The 14,295-nt window shown below is 46.0% G+C and overlaps 1 protein-coding gene and 3 non-coding genes across 5 annotated transcripts in view; 3 read left to right on the forward strand and 1 right to left on the reverse strand.

Moving 5' to 3' along the window:
• The window catches only part of ZBTB37 (zinc finger and BTB domain containing 37), a 69,800-nt gene extending 59,824 nt beyond the window's left edge, over positions 1–9,976 (reverse strand). For both annotated transcript variants that reach the window (XM_067532462.1, XM_067532461.1), the window contains exons 1-3: positions 9,895–9,976; positions 2,990–3,942; positions 1,604–1,703 (exon numbers count right to left, since the gene is read on the reverse strand). In XM_067532462.1, coding sequence (XP_067388563.1) covers positions 1,604–1,703; positions 2,990–3,912 — 1,023 coding nt within the window. In that variant the 5' untranslated portion in view covers positions 3,913–3,942; positions 9,895–9,976. The remainder of the gene's footprint in view (positions 1–1,603; positions 1,704–2,989; positions 3,943–9,894) is intronic.
• A 1,506-nt stretch (positions 9,977–11,482) lies between these two features.
• On the forward strand, positions 11,483–11,560 carry LOC137143018 (small nucleolar RNA SNORD74). Its single transcript, XR_010917082.1, has one exon. It is a non-coding gene; the product is annotated as a small nucleolar RNA SNORD74 (small nucleolar RNA).
• Positions 11,561–12,306: 746 nt separating this feature from the next.
• On the forward strand, positions 12,307–12,373 carry LOC137143014 (small nucleolar RNA SNORD75). Its single transcript, XR_010917077.1, has one exon. It is a non-coding gene; the product is annotated as a small nucleolar RNA SNORD75 (small nucleolar RNA).
• A 1,154-nt stretch (positions 12,374–13,527) lies between these two features.
• Positions 13,528–13,611, forward strand: LOC137143011 (small nucleolar RNA snR60/Z15/Z230/Z193/J17). The gene has a single exon (XR_010917074.1). It is a non-coding gene; the product is annotated as a small nucleolar RNA snR60/Z15/Z230/Z193/J17 (small nucleolar RNA).
• Positions 13,612–14,295: the final 684 nt, after the last annotated feature.

Here is a 14,295-nt window from a genome sequence, read left to right on the forward strand (position 1 = left end):
ACCATTCGATCACACTTAGAATGGAAAGCTACCTGGGACAAAATGACATGAACAAAACCACAACACATTACAGGAAAATGCTGCCAACAGATACCCTACAGGCAAGCTTTGCGGCACACACCATAACAAGCCAGGAGAGCAGGGTGACGTGACACTTCACCAAGTGCACAACTCCAACCAGTTCTTTCAACTGGAGCTTGAGGCTCCTTCTTTATGGCCTTTTCACACTCAAGGTTGCAACCGTTTTCCATGGAAAAGCCCTGTCTGTCCCGCCCTTATATGTTTAGCTTGACCTGAACATTTCTGGATTTCCTCTGAAGGCAAAGTTGGATGTTTTTCCAAAGTATGAAGAAAATTCAAGGTATTTTTATGTTATGGCAAATTACAAATCTACCCATTTGAATTTCTGACTTTGGTCTAACTTTCCTTGGTCTCCTCTGCAGCTCCAAACGGCCTGTTACTAACCTTCAAACGTTCCATAAAGTTAAGTCTCCTTGAAAACTCAAGCACCTGCTATATGTGCAAAGCTGGTAAAGTTTGTACCAATGGACAGTCTGGGGCCTAATCCTGCTCCCATGGGAGAATTATAGGCCCAGTCCAGCACCATTAACATCAAAAATGGGATCGGGAGCAGACACTTGGGCCTGTGTTTCAGAAGGGCTGAGTGCCCACAGCTGGACGTTAGCTGGAGTTCTGCAAGCTCAGTGCCTCTCTGAAAATAGGGTTCTAGATCTCAGTGAGAGAAAGAGAGAGGAAGTTGGCCAACTCCAGCTTAGTAAGAACACAAGGGTCCTTTTACAGATGGCAGCTAGCAGAGCTCTTCCTTTGGCTCAAGCAGTAGATGTAAAGTTTTTTAAAAACTGTAGTCCTGGCTCTGCAGCTGTGCATGGTTTAATCTGGAGAGGTGGCACCCTCTCCATTGTTATGGTTGATTTTAGTCCCGTTATACCAACAACAAAATGCTCATGCTTTCCAGGTTTATGGATCAATGACAGGCAAACGGTGTTCTAAACATTTAATACATTGAGTATATACAGTCAGCGTGTCAGAGCCTTTAATACAGCTGCCTTTTGACATCTTTGCAAAATGTCTATCCCTCAAATACATTTTTAAATTACCTGAGAAGGTGCATTTTTAATACCCCATCAAGGGCATCAGTGAAGACAGAACCTAGAACCGTCAGCACATGCGCCTAACACCTGAACTATTCTAGTTAGGTGAGACTACATAGCCAGCTTTTATCTTCTATGACTCTAGCTACATGAGGGAATTTTTAGGGGGAAAAATTCCCTCCAGAAATATCATCTATTCAGCTGCACCCATGACAGCATCAGTGGGAGAGTTTGTGTAAACATGGTTTGGGAGTCGTCTTGTTCTTTTAACCAAAGTGAGAATTGCCTGTGACACCATTTATAAAACCCAAGCACTTACAAAACAAGGGAATAAATAGCAAAGGTCATCTTAAGTCTTATGTTGCCACAGACACATATAGCATTTCTATCCAGAATGACAAAATGCATACTTGGTTACAACTCAGTAACCAGAACTTTCCAACACCATCATTGAAAACAGGTCAACCCAAACTCCGGGCTAGGTTGCGTACCTGGGAATTGGGCTGCTTCGGCTCATCCATCCGCCCAGGAGACTCGCTTTTCGATCTGTACCGCTCAGTCACAGTTACCATGCTGCCAGAAGGGCTAAATCTGTGGGGGGGGAGGGGGCAGGGGGGAGAGAATGTAAATAGAGTTTGAAATGGCTATCGGCATAGTACGGTTAGTGCATGTACTGGGAGGCGAGAGAAGCATCTGCAGAGAATCTCTTCTTCCCCCTCAGGAGACAGAATGTGGAGCAGTGGAAATGTAAAAGAAAAACCAGGACAGACTAGTCTGTGCTTTCAGTTTTAATATCTGAAATATAAAACTGGGTCAATCAACTTGCTTCAGGAATAGGCAGATTTTTGGTAGCTACTAAAATAAAATGTGAAATGCGATAGAGCTCGCTGACTCAGGCAGCACTACAAGAGAAGAAACCTCTGCTCAAAAGGCACCTCCAGTCTTCCAACTCCCTGGGCAAGTGAAGCTGAGGGATGTCACACTGATGATGCAGATGGCTCCAGGAAAGGAGTGGTAGAAGTTATGTGTGGTGAAAAACGATGGGTACCCAAGTGTCTAAGGCCATCTGATCTAAGGAAAGGAATTAACAGAATAATAGAAATTAGAACTGTCCAGAGCTAGTTTGTTCCCCTGAGGGCCAGCTCAGGATTGTTACCTCCAGTATAGATTACAGAGCTTTTATAGGTTTAAATGACAAATGATGGGGCATCCACCACTGCCAGGAAGCTGCTCTCCAAGAAGAGTGGAGGGTTTGGGATGGGAGAGAAGAGAGGAAAGGGTGAGGAAAAGCACTACAAACACAGTCGGAACCTTTTTGCTTTAATCAGAACAAGTAAGGCAGAGGGATACAGAGTCAACACAATACAAATATATTCACCTATTATAGATGAAAGCTTTCTGTTCTTACCAGATAAACTGTCACCTCAGGAAAGAACAGTGGCTCATCCAATCCCATGTTCTCTTTCTCAAATTGACCAAATGACAGCTGCTTCAGAGGAAGATTTAATCTCTCCCGCCTCCCCCCGCAACACAGTGAATTCTGCAATCCTGTACCACCAGGAGGCAGATTTCCTCCTAACCCACAGCTGGTGATCAGCTTGTTTCTGAAGGAGGATGGTTGATAACCCTTATGATTTTACCCTATCTAGCCTGTAACTGGAGATGTTGTTCTTACGCACCACACAGCAAATACTGTAGGACTAGTAACAGAAATATTTCTTAAAAATACAGAAAACACCTCAGAACATATGCCTAAGAACAGTGTGTGAAATAAACAGTGATGGATGATCAGGGAAGACACACGGTCAAGCCAGATAAAAATATTGTGGCGTCTGCTCTTCCAACCACACTTAGTAAATGAGTTAAAGGAATCTCACCTGTCAATCTCACTGCTGGTTGGTCTGACCACTTTGGCTCCTGATGACCCTAACGTGTAAGCCTCCTGGCCCATTGATCCGTGGCCTGTTGTGTCAATTACCATGGCCGTGACCTCCTCAGCGCTGCTCCCATCTTCTCCTGATGGCTGATTCTCTGTGCCCAGCCACTCCTCCAGGTTCTCTGTTTTAATGCGCACTCCTCCAAGCACCCTAACATCATCATCGTTCCGTCCCCCATGGTCTGCCATGCCCGTCTCGACGTACCACTGTCCTGCTCTGTTAATCCGCAGTATGGGCTCCCTGCTCTCCACGTCTGAACTCTGCTCTATTATCTGAGGGCTGGTGGACTCCTCAGGGGGGCTAAGCTCCCGAATATCCAGCACGGTGCTGACCTGGCCTAGACGACTCCCTTTCGGAGTGTTGTGGCGTGGGCTCAAAGAGCGATTTAGACTTGGGGTAACCCGGTGAGACTCTGGGGGTCTCTCCTGATGCTTTGTCCTAGTCTGGCTCGGTTCAGCTTCAACCTCTGCCACATTAATTTTGAAGTGAATTCCCTCGAGGATCTGCGTGCATTTGTCTATAATGTGCTGCATCTGCAGGAAGCTGGCTGCTGTTAGGTAACTTATGATGTCAGCCAACTGCAGGCATATCCGCCCGGTATAACAAAAGGAAAGGAGCTGCTCAAAAACAGTGGGGTTCTTGATGACTGAAATGGAGACTGTGCTCATTTCGTTCAATGACATATGGTCACGGAAGTAGGGCGAGCTAGCAGCCAGCACCACTTTGTGAGCACGGAAAGCCTGTCCTTGAACATTGACCACTATGTCACACAAGCGGCCCTGCATGCGCAGCTGGTTGAGGTGGCTCAGGACAGAGTTGCTGAAGTCAGGAATCTCCAGCTGAATGTTTCCACTTTTCTCCATGGCTGCCCAAGTTGTAGGTGTACAACCCAGCTGGAAAGAAAAGCAGGATTAATAGGACTAGTAATAATTTGCATTTGGAACACCTTTCACCTATGGATCTTTGGGGTGGCTTGATTACAGTGTATAAATACCTACATGGGGAACAAATATTTAATAAGGGGCTCTTCAACCTAGTAGAGAAAGGTATAACATGATCCAATGGCTGGAAGTTGAAGGTAGACAAATTCAGATTGGAAATAAAGCATACATTTTTAACAGTGATAGTAATTGGAACAACTCACCACGGGTCACAGTGGATTCTCCATCATTGGCAATTTTTAAATCAAAATTGGATGTTTTTCTAAAAGATCTGCTCTAGGAATTATGGTGGGTAAATTCTCTGGCTGGGGTTACGAAGGAGGTCAGACTAGATGATCACAATGGTCCCTTCTGGCCTTGTAATCTATGAATCTTGAAGCACTTTGATTTCCCAGAGGTGTTGTGCCTCTAAATCTACTAATGCTTGCACTGGTTCTCAGCTTTTGCACTCTGTAGATCACTTTATAGGAGAATTAATCCTCTTATGGACCCACCTCCACTACTCCCGCTGCTTAGCTCTCAAAGTTTCACCCTGTGGGCCTCCAAGATGAGCTCAGTAGAAGTGATTTTTCCTTGTATGGAGAGCATTAGAAATGGTTCAGATGCTAATATATGTAGTTGATTGCATAATGGCTGATCATAATACCTTAGCACTTACACATTATTTGACTCTCTAGATATCTAGTCTCTCTAGGACTTTTCAAAGATGACCAAGTATCATTATACCCAGGTTTTATAGAAGAGGAAACAAAGGGAGAGACTGAGGCCTAAATTTCCATATATCCACTAACTTTGGTTGCCCAGCTTCCAAGGACCTTTCAAAGGGGCTCAACTCATATAATTTCACCTGAACTAAATGAAAACATGGCCCTAGGTGTCTCAGGTAGAGCACTCGATACTAGTAGACACTTCTGAAACTTGCATTAAAAAAAATCCACACAGTAAGTCAGTCACAGAGGCAAGAAGAGAATCCAGTTCTCAACTGCAAGTCCTGTGCTTTATAAACTGGGTCAAGCTGCCTCCATGAAAATGTAAACTACTGTAGCTAACATTTTTGTTTCTTTGGGCAAAGAGATGAATACAGCAAAACATCAGTTGTGGATAATGATGGTTAATGAAAGAAAGTCAATTAGTTTTCCTTCCTTCCTTTTTCTATGATCCTCGTGTATCTTGTTGGCAAAGTTTGAAAATGAGCCTTGGCCATATATGGTAAAAATTCCAAATGAGCCAAATGTAGATGTAAATACAAAAAAGAACAATTAAAAACAGAGATTCTAGACTAGATGCATACCAAGAAAAAGTAAGTAGCACTCAATAAAAGACCACTTGTGGCATAAACAGGCTCCAACTTGGATGGCATCTGAAGTGCTGATTAGAGGGACTGCTGCAGGCATCAAAACAATTTTAGGGAGTCCAGGAATATCCTCGTTTAGATTGTATCTACTCTGAGAAATCACAAAGTCAGTGGGACCAATCATATGCATAAAGTTAAGCATGTGTGTCTTTATAGAATCGGGCCCTACAAGGCTTCAAAGGCACTCTGCAGGGGGGTTTGTCCTTGCACAGCAAAGTATGATACCAAGCTTGAAGCTACATAACTGTCTGTCACACAACAAAGCTGTGCGAAAAGTTGCAAAACCGTACAATGTTGCAGATAGAAATTTTGTGTAGCTGCAGGTTGGTTAAGATTAAAATCCATAAATTGCAAAAAACAATTGTGCAATTTCACAGTGTCACATCTAAAAGTTCCGCCTTTTTTTCCTGTCTTTTGAAAAACAAACAAGAATATGGAGTGCAAAGGTCTAAAGTTAATGCAATGCTAAGAATTTGAAATACACAAACATGAGGACGTATAAAAGCCAGGGTCTTGATTGTACTGTTAACAGTGATGTACAAAGGAAAGGAAATTGGACTGGTATCCTTTTGTTTCTTCTGATGTACTAAGAAGGCCAAAAGATGGGTTGTTTTTTTCCTTAAAAAGAAGGATTTCATTCTGTTTTCCTTTGCAGTATGAGGAATGTCAACTCTTGTCTTCCCTGGTTTGTTGGAGGCGTCAGATGTCACTATGAGCTCTCTCTCACTCCTTAACTGAAGGGACAACAATGCTAAATCTTTAACAAATGCATCCAATTGTTTGAGGGTGCTTGAGTTAGATTGGTGGTAACAAAAAAAGTTTCATACTGTCTGAATAAAATCACTTCCCCTCTCAATTAATCTGGTGTCACTTGTCTGATATGTATAGCCCTCATCCTGCAAACATTTAAACACATGCATAACTGCACTCATCTGGATGGTCCCATTGACATCAAATTATGCACATGCTCAAATGTTTTCAGGATCGGAGGCCTAAGATCAGATAATCCTACTTCTCCATTTGCACATTTCTAATGTAAAAATAAATGCTATTTTTCTCTCTTTTTAAATCATTAAGGTCTTCTTTCTAATCATAAACAAACACAAAGGGCACTGCAGCAGAGTGTACTACACATCTGGCTCTGGAAGCCTAGGGTTCCAGGCAGGACTATGTTGGGAACAAGGGTTAATGGATAGGGTTCAGAAGCAGCTGGAACCGATTAGCCTCCCAGGAAACCAGCCTGAGCTATAGAGAAGACAGGTTCAATCAGGTGCTGGACATTGGCAGTGGTATTCTTCTACAGGGAAGTCATCTATTTTTGGTAGAGACTCTTAAAAACTATGTGAGCTTGTTTGCCTTAACTCTGAAAGCAGGGAGAAATCAGAACCTGTGTTTGTCTTCCCCCTAAGGCAAGAGGATGTGAAGATCTTTGTTCACATTGACTCTGAAGAGAGGGCACGTTAGGATTTAGGTAAGCCTAATTGGTTGTATCCTGTTCACAGACAAATTCTCTCCTTTCTCTTTGAAAATCACCTTTCACTTGCCCTTTAACTGTTTAGAAGGTAGAACTCCAAGCAATAAGAGAGAAACATACACCATATGAGTTAATGTTGCTGTGAGCCCTCAGTTTTTGCATGATTCTGGTATTAGTTCCTAACCTTAGCACTGTAAAAACCCTGTGTAATATAGCATGGGCACTCCCTCCACATCTTCACCTGATGAGCCTTTGGAAGAATCAGTTGGGCAGTACTACTTGCAGACAGCATATTATACTTGTGCCCCAGATGCTGCAACGGCTTCTGATGTAATTTTAAATACAATTTAAGGTATTGGCCTTATAACACTTTTTTCCTGCTTATGTTAGAGAATCAGAGGTACCAGAGCAACTGAGGCCACCCATCTTTGCCAAAGTTTGGGGGACTGTTTTCAGTAAAGAACCTTCAACTTGAACTAATCATCTCCTGTAGCACAGATACATCCTTAGTCATAAAGAGCAGGCTTGAGGACTTGCAGAGAAAGCTGCAAACCCTCTGTTTTCCAGGCTTTATTGGAGGGGTTGAGTTGAACAGGAGAGGTTTAGTACTTGAAAACTATAAGTATTAACTGTTGGCACTGGTCAACTTGACTAGCTTTTGAACTATAAGATGTAATTTGGACCAAGAACTTGTCAATTACGAACTAAAATAGGGAATCTTGTCACTCTAAATCACCACATTTTTCCATCAACAGACAAAACTTGCCAGTTCTTGTTTTTTACCACGGGTTTATGTTTGGTGTCTCAAAGCCTCAACTTTGGTTTTTTTTGTTTTTGTTTTTTAAAAAAAAGCTTTTACCCCTCATGGTTGCAGAGAAGCTTGAAATCATGAACTTTAAAGGCTCAACAAGGCAAGTAAAACCCTCAAGTTTATTCACTTCAAATCTCATTTGGAGGAGGGGGGAAGGAGCCTAATCATGACTTTTGAATGCTTGGAGTTAGCAATAATGGGGCTCTTGTATTAGAACTTATCGAAACATCATGCAGAGTCAGACATTGTCTGGAGACTAAATCACACTTCGCTCCTGATTCTCTTCAGAAACTCTTGTATGTGAGTAGGTGACAAAAGGCAAGTCTCTGGTTGCTGCTGCTAGGTTACTGCACGTATGTGGAATGTGTTGGGACTGGCAGAGGGAGAGGGGTGTCTCCAAACCACTGCCACCAACAGCCCTGGCACCAGATGGATGTTGTTCCTGTGTGTGCTGCCCGTCAGCAGGAGTCACCTGAAACTGCAGGGAACAGCATGTCATACACTACACAGCCCCAGTACTGCTATTTGAGTCAAACTTCTGGAAACAGCCTCTACAAGTGTTCAGTTCTGCTGGAACGCCACTGATTCCAGCAGCCTGACCTTGCTTCAAGTCACTAATGTTCTCTGCTTTCTTGACACTACTTTTTTTCCTACCTCAGTCCCATGCAAGTCACACACTCCTGCTCCAGGGCCAGCTTCTAAGGGAGGGAGATCTGCACAGGAGATACATCACATAACTGGGCTACAAAAGCTGCTCCCCTATTGTAGTACCTCTCTGCTTCTGCCAGCTCTCCCAAAACAAGAGCTCCAGGGAACCACCTTCAGGGCTTTTGCTATAAACTAATTTCACCAATGCCTTCCACCACTTGATCCTGAATCCCGCCACGGACATTTGCACATCTCTCCCCACAACCATTTCCTCCCCTGTGTCTTCCTAACAACCTTAGGTGCCCTCATACCATCCAGCCTCCTTTACCCCAATCACTCAGTTCCATCAGAATAACAGAATTCAAAGTAAAAGCTTTCACCCTTTTAAAAAAAGCTAAAATGCAGAACTTTCACAGGGGTGTGGCTATAACAAACCAAAGAAACCACATGCTCTTATCACTGTAATCGTTATCTTGGCATCTACCTCCCAATACAGTGTTGCCCTTGCACTTCAATAGTAAGTTCCTCAAAAAAGGGACTGCATCTTATGTTTAAAAGGCAGCTGCATGCGTGTAGTGCTGTATAAATAACAATTGGGGGGCAGGGGTCAAGGGTAGGAGTGGCAGCCTCTGCACTTGCAGTGGCACCACCACCAATGCAGCTTCATCAACCATGGCAATGGTGGTGTAAGAGCATGTCTTTAGCAACATGCTATTTAATCCTAATAAGAACAGGTCTAGAGAACACAGTGACTTAAAACACAGATGGCAGTCCATGCCTCGTACACACAAGCAGTCACACAATTGCTGGCCCTGCCTAGTAGCTGTGCACGTAAGGGAGAATCCCCTCAAAAGTCTAGTGAACACGAGACCATGGGGTGGAGGTTATTGCTAAGGAGGATTTCAAGGCTGGCTGGTGGCTAAAGAGTTTGCTGCCTCTTGCTAAGAAGGGAGCAGAAGAGCTGCTCCTGGTGGGATAGAGGGACAACAGCTCATTGGGACATGGCAGTGGATTCAGGAGCTGCCATGGGATGGGACTTGAGTGGGGGGGAAGGGTACCATGAGTAGGACAGGGCTATGGGTGCTGGTGATGGGGCAAGTTGGGAGGGGGCTTGCCCTTGGTGAGTTGGGACAGCCCCTCAGACGGGGGTGGAGCAGCTGACACTGCTGGGATGGGGCTGTGCATACTAGGGCAGCCCCGGGGATGGGTGGAGCTACCCCCCACCCCGTGGGATGGTGCTGGGAGTGGGGCAGCCCTGGGGATGAGGGGGGAGCTGCCCCCATGGGACAGAGCTGAGGGTGGGGTAGTCCCTGGGAGGGGGATGTGAGGGGAGCTGCCCCCCGTGGGACCGGGCGGTGATGGGGTGAGGGGAAGGGAGCTGCCCCGTGGGGGCTCATGGGGCGCCCCGGCCTGCAGAGCGCTGCCCCGCGCGGGAGCGAGTCGCTGGCGCTGCCCCCTCGCAGGGGGTGTCTCTGGCCAAGGGCGGGTCGGGGGCCCCCTGCACCGGCCCCGCGGGGGTGGGAGGGAGCCTGACAGCGCCTTGGGAGCTGGGCGGTTCCCAGCCTCGCCTCGCCCCAGCCCGGGGGCCGCCGGACCCCGCGTACGGCAGAAACCTACCTCCCGGGGGTGGGAACGGGCCGGAACACCGTCCCGGAAGCGAAACCCCCCGAGCGGGCCGCACCCCGGAAGAAAATTCCTCCCCCACTCCCAGCTCGTAGCGCCCCCCCGCCCCGTGCCCCGGTAAGGAGCGGCCGTGCCGCGCGTCATGTGACCACGCCCATTGGAATGCGGCCGCCATGGCTCTGTGGGGGTGGAGCCTGGCTGGCTTCCGTCACCACCATGGCTCTGTGGGTGGGTCATGGGAATAATTCCGCGGGGACCATGATTGCTGCTGCACTGTCACGTGACCGCGTGTCGGGGAGGACATATATACCGGTGGCGCCGCCTTCCCTCTTCCTTTTTGCAGCTAGTTCGGTGGGGCTTGCGGGAGCGTGGCTGCTGCGGCGGGGCTGGGCTGGTGAGTGTCGCTCGTCTCTAGGCCGCTGTGGCGGCTCGATGCCGATCGATACCGAGCCCGCCGCCGTGCCGGGGCGCTGTGGCGTTGCTGTGGCCGGGGCTTTGCCGCCGATGGGTGCGGGCTGAGGAGGATGGAGGTGGATTGGCTGCGGCCCCCCCCCCCCGTGTGCGGGCTCTTACTGCTCGAGGGGCGCGAAGCTTTAGGCGGCTTCCTCGATGTTAACGGGGTGGAGGAGGAGGAAGGTTTGGGGGCTGGACGGGGAACCTGATGCGGGGGCGCACTACAGAGCGTGCGGCGCTTCACGCCCGCCAGCCGTAAGGGTCGCCGAAGGCGGAGTGTTGCCTGCTGGGGGTTGTAGTTCCCTGACTCTTTGCTGTGCTGAGGAGGGAGAGTCAGTGGTGGCTTTGGTGGGCTCCGGCTCTAGTCTAAATCCAGGCTGCTGTGGGTGGCTGGGGGATGCAGACACCCTCCAGGGGAGAATTGAGGCTTTCACGGTCGGGTGCTGGTTGGACTATATGGGGCTGCACGTGGTGCAGTGCCAGGTGAGTTGGGTTCTGCCCTTAGCGTCCCGGCGTGGTGTGCGCTGAGCTGGGTGGGTCTTTCTTCAGCAGAGCCTCAAGTGACTAGAGAAACCCCGACTGGCAGAAGCAAGCCTGGTGGGTGTGTGTAACAGGCTGTGCTCTGAAAAGGCAGCCCCCTGCTTTCCTGAGAGCTGCTCAGACACAGGATTTTTAGGACTGAGCACCAACGAGCAGGATTGTGGCTTTGTGCCTCTGTTTAATAATGTGTAGAGAGAATCCTATGCAGGCTCATAGCAGATCACGGGAGCTGGCTATAGTTTGGTGATCATCTGTAGCTTTTCCATGGGCAGTACCTTTGGAAGGGACTGGTCTCCCAGCCCATAGGGTGAACGAAGGTAGAGATGGAATTGGAAAGGTGTAGTGTCAGTGTTGCTGGAAGATAGAAACACATTCTTGGGAGTAAGTTGGAATGTCTTACAGTTGAATACATGAACCTTGCATGAGAACACATGGTGGAAAGTGTTGAATCTCCTAGTTTGATGCTATTGGCTGTAATAGGAGAGTAAGGCAGGTCTTGGTACAAGCATGATTTTTCCTTACTAATTAACAGGCCCCAAACTTTCTTTTTTATGTGATAGTGTCATGTTTTGTTTGAACTTGCCCTCCATGTACCTGCATGTGATGAAAACCATGTTGGTAGGGACATCTGAGTGTGTGATGAATACCAACGTCTCTGAGCTGGACATGGGATGTTTTTACTGCTGGGCAATGGCATAAATAATTTGGCTGTAGTATGTTCTATTCTAGCCTAAACAGGCAAAATCAAATTGTATTAGTGGTTGCCTGAGTGTAACTTGTGCCCTCTATTAGTTACAATTGCATCATAGAAGGAATGGAGGGTGATCATTAAGGTCCCACTAAGGGCTGTATTTTCTTATTGCAAAAGACTATCTAGTTGGCAATAATTGGCACCTTTGATAATCTGAGATCTAACGATGGTGGCTGCAGAACAGGTTTAAGAGCATTTATTGTGCCTAGGTTTTCCATATGAATGGAGCTCTTTATGTGACTGAGGGAATTTTGTAACTTATAAGTTGTATTTTTCTATTTTTAGCTGTGATACATCAAGCAAGTTCTTCCCTTGCTGGTAACTACCAAACAGGTAGGGACTGCTTTTTAAATGTAGGGTTTAATTGGAAAAATACTATCTGCCCTAGTACAAGTCCACTTGAAGATGTCTGGCTTGACTGTTCTCAAGAAAGCTGGAGTCCCTGCTGAGGTGCAGGGCCAGTGTTGCTCTGTGAATGTTCCAGTAGCTGCCTATATAGCAAGTGACTCTTAATTGACCTTCTTCTGTGCCTGTACTGGCAATCCTCACAGTGTTGTGGGTGAACACCATTCTTTCCCTGTGCTTTATACAATGTTGCCCTTCAGTCAGCCTATCTGAAGAAAAGGCCTATAACAAAGTGAAAGACTACTATTAAACTGAACAGCCAATGATGCTTTAAGCATAAGAGTAGTGGACAGAAGTGATTTCTGAGAACTCTCTTCTGAGGCTTTATTCAGTGCCTGCTCTGATATCAAGCCTTGAATTACCAGTGCTTGAGTTTCTTTTACTTTGTTTGCAGACCTGGGAAAGTTTGAAACCTGATGTCACTTGCTAAGGTAAAAAATTATGTTTGCATTTTTGCATCCTAAATGAAGAACAATATTACTTAGAGAACTAAATGTAAATTATATTTTAGTTCAGTCAGTATGCTAGCTAAACGTGTTCCAGCAGCTAAATACCAAGTTTTCCTCTTGTGCCACAATGATGACACTTATTTGCTACTCTTGATCAAGAGAATGATGAGAGCTCAACCACCTGTATTTCAAACTGAGGCACATGGCGCTGTGGGCAAGTTTAATCTGTTGGAGTCTGAACCTGCTTCATGACTCTAATCTCTTTTCTCAGGATTGAATGGACGAAGTTGGAAGGCCCATGGAAGGAAGACTCTCTGGTAAGAAACAGAATAACTTCTCCATGATCCATTCATGGGTTTCTCCTTCCTTTCTTCATGAAGCTGAGGCAGTGCAATAGCAAGACTAGTTATGGCACATGCTTTGTGGTTTTGTTGTCAGTTTAGTACAGCAGAACAATTCTAACTCTTGCTGTTACTCAGAGGATCTTGGATTGTGTTTTCCAGTTGGGTAGCTTTCTCTTTCTAGACCATCTTATATTTCATTCAAAGCTCCTCCTATCTTTTGGTAGATCACACTAAACCAGCAGTTCCAAAACTAGGCTGACATTCCATGTGGGGTCGCTTCATCAGCAGATGGGGTCATGGCAATCCCAAGCATGCAGAGGATGCCATTTTAAGAATGGCCTTCTCCACACAACATGACCTCACATGCACTGTATGCATGAGGTCACATCGCACAGGAGGAGCTATTTTGCTCTACAAAACAGCACCTTCCATGCAGCATCATCTTTCACACCCAGAGGATGTGGTTTTGTAAAGCAAAACGCCACTCTCCTTGTGGCGTGACCTTGCATGTGCAGTGCATGAGGTCATGCTGTGCAGAGGCCATTTTGAAACGGCAACTTGCATGCTGTCTGGTGTAGTGGAAAACACATCTGAAAATGGGGTCATGCAGGGAAAATGTTTGTGAACTGCTGCACTAAACTAAACTCCATATTAGAAAAATATCTTAGAACCAGTTTCACGAAAGCCGATACAATGATGATAACATAGTTCAGCAGACTACACAATGACGAACATCAGCTTTGTCTTTCGCTCCTATCTGATGTATCTGGCTATCGTGTCATGTCCACAAATGAACCTAGGAAAGGTGAAGCACAGACTGTATTAGGGATCACTTGGTGCAGATCTTATTTTTGTGCTTGGATATTGAGTGCCCTAAAACACATTAGATCTCAATTGCTTGGTTTAATATACTTTCCCAAGTCAATGGGTGTGCAGTAACTATACAGGAAATACTATAGAAAGCAGACTCTCCAGTCTGTTTTGCCCATTAAACTAAAACAGTTAACATAGTAACACTACAATTCCATCTATGTATTTAGAGATGACACTTACGTATGTCTACACTGTAGCTGTGCCATTGTAGTACTAATGTAGACATTTCTTTCCTACGCTGATAGAAAAATTCCTTCTGTCCATGTAGATTTGTCAAATTGAGCTGCATGTATGCTGGGGGTTAGGTCTTAGTTTTTCACAGCCCTGAGCAATGTAGTTGGGTTGACCTCCGTTTTTAATTGTAGATGAAGCCTAAATTTCTAGCATGCTGACTACATTGCGTTTTCTTGTACTTGCTTCTCCCCTCCCCCATCTCTCTCCATCAGTCTGATCTCTTCTCTGATGCTGTACTTGCATTGTTAGCTCTTTGGGTCAGGGACTTTGTTCTGTCTATACAGTGCCTAGCACAAAAGGGTCCTGGTCCTTGACTGGGGCTCCTTGGTGCTTCAGTAAGGCAAAT

The sequence above is a fragment of the Emydura macquarii genome, unplaced genomic scaffold (assembly GCF_026122565.2).
Source record: "Emydura macquarii macquarii isolate MOO-44397 ecotype Brisbane River unplaced genomic scaffold, CSIRO-AGI_Emac_v2 contig_3287, whole genome shotgun sequence".
NCBI lineage: Eukaryota > Metazoa > Chordata > Testudines > Chelidae > Emydura > Emydura macquarii.